Genomic DNA, 14,429 nt, shown 5'->3' on the forward strand with positions numbered 1-14,429 from the left:
TTAATGAAATTTACTGTTTTAATTGGGATTGTTGAATGTCCATCTGAGGTGTCTAATGGAGGGTGTAGAGGGATATTGAAGTCACCTTCTAATATTATATTCCCTTCTGAAAAAATATGCAGTGTTGAATATTTTCTTAAAGAAGGGCAGCTGGTTAGTATTTGGGGCGTAGATGTTTATGATTGTGTATAAGGAGTTGTATAGTTGGCATTTCAAGAAGATGAACCTGCCGTCTGAATCATAAATGACGTCTTTGAGGTTAAAGGTTATCTTTTTATGGATAATAATCGAGACCCCTTTATTTTTCTTGATTGGGGAATTGGCATTAAACCATCTGGTGTAGACCTTATTTTTTGTTACTGGTGTGTACGTCTACTTGAAGTGAGTCTCCTGGAGAAGAGCGATATCTATTTGGTGTTTGTTAAGATAGCTCAGTATTTGTGATCTTTTTGGGGGGATGTTCATGCCTTTAACATTGAACGTTATAAAGTTAAGATTAGCCATAGTTACCATGAAATAATTGATAATTTATCTTTGAAATTTGGGTAGGTATCTGGAAAGGGTGAAAAAGATTTAGTATAGGGTAGAGTGTGAGATATTTGAGTCTCTTAGCCATAGCCTTGAGACGTTGTGGATTTCTCAAATTGAGAAATGAAAAAACAAAGAAAATTTGCAGCTGGAAGGGATAGGGTAAGCCAAGCCAATCCCTTCCAGTGTAATCTGCAATAGTGGATTTTCCGGTCCGTGGGGGCGTGGACCTAGGATGTAGTACTTTTAGACAGTATATGTACTTGACACTTTCAGTGAAGTGAACTAGGGGGCACTATCTCCCAGCTAAGTCTTATCAGTAAATGTAATGTAAGAGGGTGAGATAAGTCAGTTATAAATGATAAATAATAACCAATTAAAGCAAACATTCCATATTTGTATAGTTACAACCAATGGTCTTCGGTTCTGTTGCTTGAACGATGAGGATAGAGGTCATGAGCGTCCAAGAAAGTTCTTTGTAGAATTGTGATTTGATTGAACGATATGCACAAATCACAGGCAGATAGAAAGAGGACTAAGTCCCGATGTCTCTATTTCAACAAATTTAATGTCTTTAGAACAGGAACTGAATTGGGAACATACGCAATCATGTGGTAAACTTAGACAAAACTACGACTTCTCTCCAATTCTCTCCTCCTCCCCCGAACGAAAACGTTGGGTGGAAGGTTAACAGAGGGAGAGGAGGGAGAGAGAGAGAGGAAAAATAAAATAAAAAATAAAATAAATAAATAAATAAAAAAAAAAATAAAAAAAAAGGATTTTTTTTTTATATGAATATCTTTTCTTTTCCGTTTCTCATCAGGGTGTTTCTTAAACTTGAATGATGAGGTCAGGTATATAAAGGTATTGGAGAGTCATCATCCATTTTCATCTTGTTCCCCTTTTCTTTTTCTTGGAGTCTTCTTTGGCCCCTGATTCAGTTTTCTCACTTTACTTGCTCTGGGTGGTGATGTTGTGGTCCATTTGTCACGTTTAGGTAGTGCAGGCAAGTGAAGGAAATCTTCGGCGGAGGTCCAATCTGGTATCTTTATATGCATTAAGTCCAACTTATTGAGGACAAAGGGAAGATCGTCTGGAGTTCTGATTATTAGATTTTTGTTGTCAAAGGTGATGGCTAAACCAAAAGGAAACATCCATCTGTAAATTATATTTTTTTCTCTCAGTGTTTTTGTTAAGGGCTGTAATTGTCTTCTCAGATCTAAAGTAAGCTTTGAAAGGTCCTGATAGATTTGTATTTCTGTCTCTTCATATTCAATCTTGCGGGTGTATCTCGCTTTTTGGTAGATTTGTTCCTTTATTTTAAAGCTTTGTAAACAACATAGAACATCCCTTGGTTTATCCCAGTTTGCTGTTTTGGGTTTGTAAGCTCTGTGGGCTCTTCCTAACCCTATGTCAATGGTTTCTTCTTTGCCAAGTAGAGTATTAAATATCTGTGTAAGGGCTGTGTGAATGTCTTTGTCTTCTACTGATTCTGGTAATCCTCGAATTCGAAGGTTATTCCTTCTGGACCTGTTCTCGAGATCATCTATGTGAAGTTTTTGCAAGAAGATCTCTTTTTGTTTGTCGATCAGTATTTCTGTCACTCTCTCTGAGTGCGTTGTAATTTGGTCAAAGTCGTTTTCAAGGGTATGAACTCTTGTATAGATCTGTTTTATGTCACTTTTAAGTTCAGCCATCTCTTCTTTTATGGTCTGTGTGAATTCCTTAAATAGGTTTCTGATGCAGTTTGCTGTAGGAAGGGCTTTGATGTGTTCCATGAGATTGGCATTTCCGCTTAGTGTCTCTTCATCCTCATCACTGTCTGACAGTGTGAAGTTGGTGGTTGGTGCTTGTCTGGATTTTTGTGCTGACATCTCTTGGGTGTGTTGTTTTTTAGATTTATCCCCTTCCTGGTTCTTCTTTGGAGTTTTCAGGGATTTGTTTGGCTCGTCAATTGTAATTTGTAGTTTTTCCCCATTTTCTAGACCTGGTCTTAATAGAACTTTGCTGGGAGAAAGTAGGTTGGGTTAACGCATTTGGAGTAAGCTTGTCCTCTTTTTTTTTTTTTTTTTCCCTTTCCCCTTTTAACTTTCTATATCTCAGCTGCTGCAGCCCTTTTCTTATCTTGACCACTAGATGTCACTGTTCACCACTGTTGCACATTGTTCTTGCACCTTATACTGGAGCTTCTGTTTGTTGTATGCTTAGAATCGTCAGCTCTAGCTGTATTTTTTATATATCAATGTATAACCTAGAGGGGTTTTATGTCCAGCCACTTACGTTTTGCTGCATTAACATGGGGTGAGCAGCATCTGTGATCCAGCAACAGGCAGCTTGGGATGAGTTAAATTTCCCCTGTGCTGGACTTTTATTGTCTAGATGAGCACGGGGGAGGGAAGCAGGCTGCTCTGGCCTTGGTGCTGTCCTAGGAACTTAACCCCTTACAGTTCAGTCTCCTCTCCCTGAGCCTTCCCCTCCTCTCTGTAAACCCCAGTACAGGAGTGGATCCCAGGCCAGTGTCTCTGTTCCTGTTTTCCAGGTACCTCTGCTGATTGATGGTGTAGCTATCTGCTGTGCTCTGCTATCAGCAGTCTCCCTCTCCTCACAGCGTTACAAATGGTGGTGCAGGGGGAACTTGGGGCCCCACTCTCTCAGGTGGCAACCCAATCCAGGAGCAATTAGGTGATATTTATCCTTCGGCGCAGATCTCCTCTCCTCCAGAGCCCCTCTCTCTAGCTCCATCCAAGAGAAATGAAGGGGGGGGGGGTGAGGTTGGAGTGGTGCAGGTGCTGTGCCTCTCTGCTGGATTCTAATGGCAGCTGCTCCCATACATCTAGCAAGCCCTCTCTCTTCTGGCCTTCTCCCTCAGTCCCTGCAGGCAGTGGGGCAGGAGGGAGCTTGGAGCAATGCTTCTTCTGTCAGTAAATCGCAGTGCTGCTGCACCCTCCTAGTCTCTGGGGACTGGTAGTTGTATGGTTGGTATGGCTGCTACTTTAGGCCCTGGCTTCAGCACTGTAATCAGGCCGCTACTCACTCAGTCTCCACAACGCTCCAAAGTTGTTTTCCTGGGCTCCACAGCAGATGTAGGGAGATGGATTTTGTTTTGGGGCCACTTTTTCTTAAGGATCGGCGTTGGATGTCACTAGATTACAAATTGAGATACAGGAGCTCCTCCATGTGCATCCTTCTTCTTCCCCATCTAAGCCACGCCCCATGGTGCAGACTTTTCAGCACCAAACTTGCATCTCCTGGCAGAAAACCGCACTGAAACAGCGTCAAAACATTTTTGTGCATTTTTTTGCCAAGAGATGCTAATTTGGTGCTGAAATTTATATACCATATTCGTGGACCAAATCTACATCTCCTGGCAAAATAATGCATCAAAACTGCATCACATTTTGATGCGGTTTGTTTTTTTTGGGCCAGAAGATGCATTTTTGGTGCAGGAATATGGTGTATAAATTTCAGCACCAAATCTGCATCTCTTGGCAATAAAACACAGTTTTTTTGTCAGGAGATGTAGGTTTGAGTGAATTCAGTTCACTTGCAGTGCGTTATCCTGCATTCACAGGTGGGGTACCATGGGAAGTTCCAGCTATGACTGTACATAAACTCAGTCTACTGTGGCTAAGCTCTGGTTTAGTCAGTCTTTGCCTGCAGCCGCAGCAGGCGGTTATGTTCTATGCCTGCGTGCTGCAACACCAGGATGTTGCAGAGCTGGGATCGTGTTACATCATGTGGATTATGTCAGGCCTGGATGTTTTGGGGGTTAATAAAGGGGTGAAAGAGGGTTGTTTTTTTGTATTTTATTTCAAATAAAGGATTTTTTCGGTGTTTGTGTTTATTTCTTTTCACTTCCAGTATAACCTAGACACCTCCCATTACTAATCTAAGGCTTATTGGCTTTCGTGAGCTGTCAATAACCCCTTATATTACCCTGATTGCCACAGCACCAGGACAGTCGGGATGAGCTGGGTAAAGTGCCGGGATTGTGACATCTAATGGATGCAACAATTCTGGGCAGCTGCAGGCTGCTATTTTTTAGGCTGGGGGGCCCAATAAAAATGGGCCTCCCCAGCCTGAGAATACCAGTCCCCAGCTCTCGACTTTATCTTGGTTGGGTATCAAACTTGGCAGGGAGACAGCAAACTGTTTTTTAATTGGTAATTTAAATAATTTTTAAAAGCCATATGTATTCTGATGCACAGCCAAGTTAAGCACACAGCTGGGGGCTGCAGCCTGTAGCTGTCTGCTTTATCTGCACTGGTTCTCAATATATGGTAGACCCTAAGCCATTTTTTCTTAAACTAATTTTACACTCGATTAGGGGACCCAGACAGCATGTGTATTGCGAACCAGACACAGACACTGTCACACAGGTTTGGGGCGGTCTGACTGCAACCCTTCCCAGACACCGGGACTGCCAATGGGAGAGAGAAGCAGTGACTATGTATGAGGGTTAATGAGCCATCCCGTAAGTAGTGTTACAGCCACATGGAGGACTCGGTAAGTATAGTGGTCATGGTTTATTCCATTTTCTTTATTTTTCCTTTACTTATTTTAAATTATTTGGGTGGCTGAATCTGAACAGTTACTCGGCGTTCCCTGAGAAATCCGTATTCGGGGTCCATGCACGGACACGAGGTATTCTGTATGAACCCCAAATTGTACAGTTCAGATTCGCCCATCACTAATGTCGGCTAATCAGATCAACCGACATGTGCAGAGAAACATGCAGAAACATCCCATGTGAGCCCGCATCAAAGGAATACATGCTACCTTTTACATACCAGTATGTCTAAGGTCATGAAGGGGATAAAAGCAATTGTACAGTTTATCTATGGAACCATATGTAAACTTTAGAAATAAAGAAATACAACTAAGAAAGAAATATTCCAGAAAGCTGCTCGAGTTCCCCATTGACTTCAGTTATACTCAGATGTTGGAGTTGCGCCCGTCTGAGCATCCAACTGCTCTTGATGCATACTGAGCACCCGAGCATGGTAGTGCTCGCTCATCACTAAATCTGACGTGACAATTTATGATCAATTTGGATTATATCCAAATTTTAGGCTGAGTTGCTGTAATGAAGAATTCTTCAGACTAAGAAGAATTGAGTGGATTTTATTTCCACAGCGCATTATAAACACTAGGCATTCAAGCATTGTGTAAATAAAAACTGTTCAAATCATCTTAGTCCAAAGGGTTCTTCATTACAGCAGCTCATCTTAAAATCATGATACTGTCCAAATTGGTCAAGTATCCTGGAGGAGTTCGTATCCCCAGCCACCGCAGCAGCAGCAGATATTTTCAGGCGTCCAAGGGAGTTGTGCCTGCACACAGCCTCCTCAGGTGAGCATCTTCCCTTTATTTTCCTTATGCTCACATATCACTTTATAGTCTTGTGAATTTTTATTCCTCTACAGTTTTTCTACCATGTGATAATTTATGTGATAATAACTTTGGAATGTTTCAACATATCAAAGTGATTTTGAGATTTTTTTTATTGTGACACTTTTTCTTTTTTGTTTACTTTTGAAAACATAAAATTTCATAAAAATATAGAAACTTAGCAATTTATAAACTTTAAAATGTTATACCCTTAAACAATTTTGGTATGCAACACCCAGAAGTTAATCAATATTTCCCTTATGTCAACTTGATGTCAGCATAATTTTTTGAATGCTCTTTCATTTTATTGCAAAATTATAACTCAGAAGACTTAAAAATTTAGCAGACATTTTATTGACCACCCTCTTTAAGCTTCAGGCAGAGAAAGATTGAGCCATGCGATGATCAGTGACATCACTCATTTTACTTGCTGGAGGTTCCCACAGTCCTCCACCTGTGATCGCAGGTAACCGGACCTCAGATGACCTCATTGAACTGAGTGACCTCACCTCAGGTCTCCACGTGTCACTCAGGTGAGGTCACTCAATTCAATGAGGTCACCTGAGGTCAAGTTACTTGCGATCACAGGTGGAGGACCTTGGGAACCTCCAGCTGTGACCGCAAATAACTTGAGTGATGTCACTACTCATTGCTGTGGCTCAGTCTTTTCCTGAAACTCACAGTGGGCGATCGTATTTTATGCCCGCACGCTGTCACTTCAGATGTAGCAGAGCTGGAATCGTCGTGGGAGCTTGTGTGTATTACAGCAGACCTAGGTGTTTTGGGGGTTAATAAAGGGATGAAAGATGGTAGTTTTTTTTGTATTTTTTCAAATAAAAGATTTTTTGTTTGTGTTTAATTCTTTTCACTTACAGATTAATAATGGGGGTGTGATAAATGCCTCCCATAACTAAACTAGGGTTTAGTGGCAGCTATGAGCTGTCATTTACCCCTTATTACCCTGATTACTACTGCATCAGGGCAATCGAGATGAGCTGGGTAAAGTTTTGGGATTGTCGCATCTATTGGACGCGATAAATCTGGGCGGCTGCAGGCTGCAATAACCCTAGCCTGTTTTATTATGGCTGGGTATTGGGAAAGACTGCACGCCATTTTTTAAAATTATATATTTAATTTTTTTTAAAAAAAAAAAAAAAAAAAGCCGCATGCGGTTCTTCTTATTTTGATACACAGCCAAGATAACAAGCATGGCTGGTGCCTGCATGCTGTAGTCGTATGCTTTATCTGTGCTGGGTATCATAATATTAGGAGACCCTATGCTAAATTATTTATTTTTACACCAATCTAGATGCATTCAGCATGTGTGAATGAAAGTATTCATACATGCTGTCACACAGGCTGGGGGCACTGTCTGACTGCAACGAATCAGAGACACGGAGACTGTCGGTGGGCAGGGGAATCAGTGCATGAAGAAAATGGCCATGGAAGCAGTGTCCAGCCACGTGGAGATTGGTAAGTATGAAGTGCTCGCTTTATTCTTATTGTTTTTCTTTTTTTTTTTTTATTACCCGGGTGGCCAGATCTGGTTTATTTCCTGGTGTTCCTTGAGAACTCCGGGCTCGGGGCCAGTGATTGGGTTGTTTTAAAACCGCGTGGATCCAGACTTTTTCAGTTCAGGTCCACCCATCACTAGTCATGAATTAGACGAGCTGTGGAGTCATGCACCATTCCGCCTCAACGTCTCCAATTTTGGTGGTGCTGGGTGAAAATGGCAAAATTCTGAAAATGTTCACGACTATTGAAAGTGATTTATGGCGTAATTAAAATCCTGAAATAGTTTACTAGTGTACAAGTGACGCAAAATCTTACTCAGGAGGACAAGGCTCGGTGTTACATAGACGCTGCTTTTCCTGTATTTTCTCTTGTGCCTCACACATGCCATTAGGCACAGCAGATCCATCTGACAGTCTTTTGCAAACAACATGTTGCATCTGCACCCCTGAAAAGAAAATGGTACATTTAATTTTCCTTTTAACATTGTTTCAAATATTCCATAGTAAATGATATGTTTAAGCTATTGTACGTTCTTCTGGTGCAGTAGCATACCTCCAGCACATAGAGCAGAGCACTTAGTCCACGGTGAGAGATGCCAGTTGTACCCACTCTGTGTATGTTTCTTGATAGGGGAATTAAATCTGTACCGAATAGCAGATATGTCCTCTCCCATCAAAACCTGTAAGAAACATAGTAAATCTGTCTGAGAGCGGCTCAGAATGGCATGGTCGTGTAACGTGATTGATGATGGTTGCATCTTTTAAATGAATTGATTCCCTGTGAATTTCAGTACTACAAATACTCTATTTGCCTAGAAAATACATATATAACACTATCATGACTTCTAGGACTGCATTGGACACCTTTTGAGCTCTTCTATGCAAATATAGTCTTAGTAGTGTCCAAGTGGCTGGGAAAAAGGTTGCCAATTGGTGCTATTAAACAGACTATTTAAAGGGACTCTGCCAGCAGGTTTCTGCAATGGAAGCTGAAGACAGCATGCTGCAAGAGTTAAAACAGGAATTTCATCCCTGCTTGTCTTATCTCAAACTCTGTTTTTGTTTAACTGCAATGTTAATTTAAGCCTCTTATCTTTATCATTAGTGGATCTCAGCAGCTTTGTAGTTCGACTCCGCCCCCTTCTGTTATTAGCAGCTTCTGTCTATGGAAACGTACACTGAAAGCCTGGTGTGAGCAGCTCTCCCAGCACTGTTACATACAAAATCTAAAATCTTTCACTGTGTCAGAACAGCTACACACAGTCATCTAAGTGATACATCGTTGAACTCAGGGACATTTTGCCTACATCATGCTGTGCTCAGTTAAGGTAGTAAAAACCTGTTGACAGATTCCCTTTAAATCTACACTGCACAGACAGGTGTTTCATAGTTTATTAAATAAAAAAAAGTCTAAAAAGTACCCATCTCAGGGTACAATTCATCAAGTTGCTTTTGACAGTTTTCTGGCATAAAACAGTTTGAAATATCATAACATTTTTGCACAACTTGTTGTAAAGCAAACCATTTAGAACTTTTCGGGGGTTTATGCCATTACTGTGCAGATTTTCTAAAGTGGGCAGAACTTGGACAATGTGCATCGAGCCCTCCACCTGGTATCATCACTTTCAGAAATGCCTGATGTATCACAATGTTAAATTAATCTGATCGGTAAACAGTGCAACGAAAAAAAATGAAAACACCAGGATTACTCTTGTTTGGCCATTGCAACATTGCAATAAAATGCAACGTCATATCTCCCTAAAAATGGTATTTGTAAGAACATCATCCACATAATCAAAGCCATCACACAGTCCCAGACACTATTTTATGTACCGTATTTTTCAGGTTACAAAATGCACTTTTCCTCCCAAAAATTTGCGAGGAAAATGAGGAGGCGTCTTAAAATCCAAATGTAGCTTACCGGGAAATACACGCTATGCTGACTGCGGTGGGCGCTGTGTGGAGCAGGGTAGTGCGGCGGGTGAGATGTACTGTTGGTGGTGCGGGGCTTTGCTGGCTGCGGTGGGTGAGATCCTCTGTCAGCGGTGTTGGGCTGTGCTGGCTGTGGCGGGTGAGATGCTCTGTCGGTGGTGCGGGGCTGTGCTGGCTGTGGTGAGTGAGATGCTATATCAGCAATGCAGGGCTGTGCTGGCTGTAGTGGGCGCTGTGTGTTGTGTGTAGAAAGGCATTGTGGGGGTGAGATGCTCTGTCGGCGGTGCGGGGCTGTGCTGGCTGCGGTGGGCGCTGTATGTAGCAAGGCAGTGCGGGGGTGAGATGCTCTGTTGGCAGTGCGATCTTCATATAATGCCACAAGGAGTCATCGCGTGTGCAGACGGAGCTCTCGGATTGTCTTTGAGTCGAGAGCTCAATCTGCACAGGCGCCGATTGCGGGCAGCATTATTTGAAGATTGCACTGCCGATACAGCATCTCACCCCCACACTGCCCTGATCCACACAGTCAGTATGACCACAGCCAGAACTGCTCTACTCCAACACCACCCCTGCCTCCTATGACCCACGCTCCACCCCAGCTGTCACCCCTCTATGGTAAGGCCACACCAGAGTATAACATGGACCCCATTTTTTTTAACCTTTTTTATCTCTATATTTGGGGTGCGTCTTATAATCCGGTGCGTCTTATAAACCGAAAAATACAGTATATCTTTTTGATATTAATCAATGTATCAATATAAATTTCTGTGCAATAGGTTAATGAGCAAATGTAAGCTTCAACAGTGGCGTGAAATGAGTGGTAATTACAATTGCAAAGTGATTGTAGGAGAAATAGCAGTAGTAGGGGATCTCATTCTTGTGGTGGGTGGCGTTGTGTCTCCATGTCGCAGACATGACCTGCAGTGGAAAACTAAGGTAACATTATCAGAGGATCTCCCATCAACAAACTTTGTTGAAACCATGGAGTTGGTCCAAACCTACCTTGCTAGGATTTATGAATGTGGTAAGGTAAAGTTTCTATAAAACTCTTCCAAATGTCAGAGAAATCTGGAACTCTATGTTCCATTAGAAAAAACATCGCCACCCAGTCTTCAGGCACGTTTTTTCAAAAACAATTTGAATGAAGGGTTGCGGAAGCCATGTGTGAAGTATTGTTTTGGATCCCACTGCTGTTATTACGTGTAAACATTTCCTTACACCAGGATTCCATCAATATCTTTCGGTAATCAGATATTCAAAAATGGCCCAGATAGGACCAAAGGGGGTGAAATTGGCCAGATGATTAGATACAAAAGCATGGATCTTTGTCGAAAAACACTGTATTTGTGGGCAAGACCACATGCAGTTATGTCAAATGTTAATAAAAATAGGGAATCAACTAGAAATGCCAGGTAAGATACAAGTGACAGCAAATTGGTAAACTCAATTGTAAGCTGTCATGTATAATTCGAGCTGCCCCAACAATGGGTATAAATGGGCATAAATGAGAGCCTTGCTGCACGATTGCATAATATAGTTTGAAGAAGCTTTTCTCAATACTGTTTACATTGATTGATGTGTTTCTCACTATTGGAAAGACCTGTCAATCACCTGAAAAGTGTGGGGAGAAGCCAGCTGGGGGCAGCATGGGACTAGTTTCGTCTCTGCATATGGCTCTATTCTGTGTTTTTTTATTTTCTCTTGAATGCTCCAGTTTTCCAGAGCAAAATATATGTGTCTGCAATTATGGATTCCTAAATTGGACTAGTAAAATAGGTATTCAAAACGTAAAATGCTTCCTTTATATTTAAAGATTAAAAAACAAACAAACCTGGCCTGGCCTTTGTCAAAAAGGACATAACAAGGAAGTCTCATTATGTACACATCCCAAAAGCAAGCAGCTGCAAAAGGTTACTGTTTTGTGTGGTGTGTTCAGGTGTAGTAGTGGACTATTACAACAAGCGTGCAAAAAATATAAAACATTTTTAAACCATGCACTCTTTGCAAGGTAGACAGTTGCATTTCCATTTCTAGAATGTTGAGATTTTCTTTTCTCTTTAAAAAAGAAAAGCCAAACAGATATCGCTTATGGCTTGTCTCTCTCATGAGCCATTAACAACTTTCTCATACAGACAATCCTTTGATTTCATTACTTTTCTTCAGTAAGAAAACAGGACTGAGGGCACTTAAACTGTACTTTTGTGCAGTACATCAAGAATGGAAAAAAATGGTGTTTTTAAAGGGAATCTGTAAGCAGGTTATTGTTATCTTAAAACAGCATGCTGTAGGGGTTGAAACACAGATTTTAATAACGCCTCTCTTATCAACATCTGTGCTTCTTACCCGCAATGTTTGTTTTAGCCCCAAGAGATTATCATTGCTTTGACTACTTTGACTCTTGATGTGTAGTCTTACATGACACTTGCTGGCATTAGCAGTTCACTGTCTATAGACATTGTCCATAGAGAGTTTGGTTTGGTTGTGGCTAGCTTTGTCAGTTCTGCTGCATTGCTAAATCTAAAATCTCTGATTGTGTCAGAACTGCTGCATCGAGTAAATTAAGTGATACATCATGGAATTCAGGGTCTCTTTTCCTACATCATGCTGACAGATTTCCTTTAAGGTGCTGTATGTCACAGATCAGTCAATTCACAGTACAATGACTCTGCAGGTCCAGCACCTTCCTATCATTTGAATCACTGGATTATTATTCTCAGTTTGACACTACCATTCCCATTCTTATAGAATATCAGGTTTTAAAACTTAATACAAATTAGAAAGCTTGTCCTACAAATGACACATATCTCTTCACAGAACAAATAATATTTTTTTACCATAAGAACCAGTGTTTCATTAGTGGGCCCTAAAGCTTCAAGTGACTCTGGTTCATCCTGAGGTCTTCTATAGTGAAACATGGTGCCAGCAGCATCAAATTTCCTTGGTGTGTCTGGTTGAAGTTTACCATTGATAAGGTATTCACTCCCAATGCTTGCTTTCAGGGCTACAAAATACGCAATAAATATGTAATTGTAAATGAAATACCACAGCATTTCTTTATTGCAGTGAAAAGAAATATGTTTAGTTACATGCGAGCATGTCAGATTAAAAGGAACTACATTGTTTTTATGATGGTCAAAGATTTTGTCCAACTGGAACCTTGGTTAGGTTTATTAGGAGCAAGGTGTATTATAACAATGATATAATTGACTTACTAAAATAATTGCCATTAGTAACCATCACAGTTAGTAGTGTAATAAATGGGCGATGGAGGGGGTGCTTGCTCTCAGCTCACTCACATGTTGGGGCACACACAGAACCATGGTCTCCCTGCCTTACCAATCTCTGCTCTGTAAGCTACAGATCACATACACAACAATTGTGGCATCCACAAGATGTCAGAGACCGGGAGCAGGTGGCATGATGTCACCCGCATCAGGACGCTGATCGTACTGATGGACTCCCCAAAATCCATAGTTAGGAGACTATATATATATATATATATACAGTGGGTACGGAAAGTATTCAGACCCCTTTGAATTTTTCACTCTTTGTTTAACTGCAGCCATGTGGTAATTTCAAAAAATTAAATTTTGAATTATCATTAATGTACACTCTGCACCCCATCTTGACAGAAAAAGCACAGAAATGTAGAAATGTTTTCAAATTTATTAAAAAAGAAAAACTGAAATATCACATGGTCATAAGTATTCAGACCCTTTGCTCATACACTCATATTTAAGTCACATGCTGTCCATTTCCTTGTGATACTTGGTTGAGATGGTTCTACTCTTTCATTGGAGTCCAGCTATGTTTAATTAAACTGATAGGATTTGAATTGGAAAGGCACACACACTGTGTATATAAGACCTCACAGCTCATAGGGCTTGTCAGACCAAATGAGCATCATGAGGTCAAAGGAACAGACAAAGAGCTCAGAGACAGAATTGTGGCAAGGCACAGATCTGGCCAATGTTACAAAAGAATTTCTGCAGTACTTAAGGTTCGTAAGGGTACAGTGGCCTCTATAATCCTTAAATGGAAGAAGGTTGGGACCACCAGAACTCTTCCTAGACCTGGCTGTCCAGCCAAACTGAGCAATCGAGGGAGAAGAGCCTTGGTGATAGAGGTAAAGAAGAACCCCAAGATCATTGTGGCTGAGCCCCAAAGATGCAGTAGGAAGATGGGAGAAAGTTCCACAAAGTCAACTATCACTGCAGCCCTCCACCAGTAGGACTTTTATGGCAGAGTGACCCAACGGAAGCCTCTCCTCAGTGGAAGACATATGAAAGCCCGCATAGCGTTTGCAAAAAACACATGAAGGACTCCCAGACTATGAGAAATAAGATTATCTGGTCCGATGAGACGAACTCTAAGTGGTATGTGAGAAGAAAACCAGGCACTGCTCATCACCTGCCCAATACAGTCTCAACAGTGACACATGGTGGTGGCAGCATCATGTTGTGGGAGTGTTTTTCAGCTGCAGGGACAGGACAACTGGTTGCAATTGAAAAAAAGATGAATGCGGCCAAGTACAGAGATATCCTGGAAGAAAATCTCTTCCAGAGTGCTCTACATCACAGACTTGGCTGAAGATTCACCTTCCAACAAGAAAATGACCCTAAACACACAGCTAAAATAACAAAGGAGTGGCTTCAGAACAACTCTGTGATCATTCTTGATCACGTTCACCATCCAACCTGACGGAACTGGAGAGGATCTGCAAGGAAGAATGGCAGAGGATCCCCAAATCCAGGTGTGAAAAACTTGTTGCATCATTCCCAAGACGACTCATGGCTGTACTAGCTCAAAAGTGTGCTTCTACTCAATACTGAGAAAAGGATCTGAAAACGTATTACCATGTGATATTTTCATTTTTCTTTTTTAATACATTTGCAAAAATTTCTACACTTCTGTTTTTTCTCTGTCAAGATGGGGTGCAGAGTGTACATTAATGAGAAAAAATGAACTTTTTTGAATTTACCAAATGGCTGCAATGAAACAAAGAGTGAAAAATTTAAAGGAGTCTGAATACTTTCCGAACCCATTGTATTTTTATCTTTATAT

At 41.1% G+C, this 14,429-nt stretch overlaps 1 protein-coding gene across 1 annotated transcript in view; it reads right to left on the bottom strand.

Moving 5' to 3' along the window:
* Positions 1–14,429, bottom strand: part of ADAMTS10 (ADAM metallopeptidase with thrombospondin type 1 motif 10) — a 131,913-nt gene that overhangs the window by 20,945 nt on the left and 96,539 nt on the right. Inside the window, exons 17-19 of the mRNA XM_075343597.1 lie at positions 12,200–12,366; positions 7,987–8,113; positions 7,750–7,879 (exon numbers count right to left, since the gene is read on the bottom strand). Of these exons, the coding sequence (XP_075199712.1) occupies positions 7,750–7,879; positions 7,987–8,113; positions 12,200–12,366 (424 nt within the window). The remainder of the gene's footprint in view (positions 1–7,749; positions 7,880–7,986; positions 8,114–12,199; positions 12,367–14,429) is intronic.

The sequence above is a fragment of the Anomaloglossus baeobatrachus genome, chromosome 1 (genome assembly GCF_048569485.1).
Source record: "Anomaloglossus baeobatrachus isolate aAnoBae1 chromosome 1, aAnoBae1.hap1, whole genome shotgun sequence".
In the NCBI taxonomy this organism is placed as follows: Eukaryota; Metazoa; Chordata; class Amphibia; order Anura; family Aromobatidae; genus Anomaloglossus; species Anomaloglossus baeobatrachus.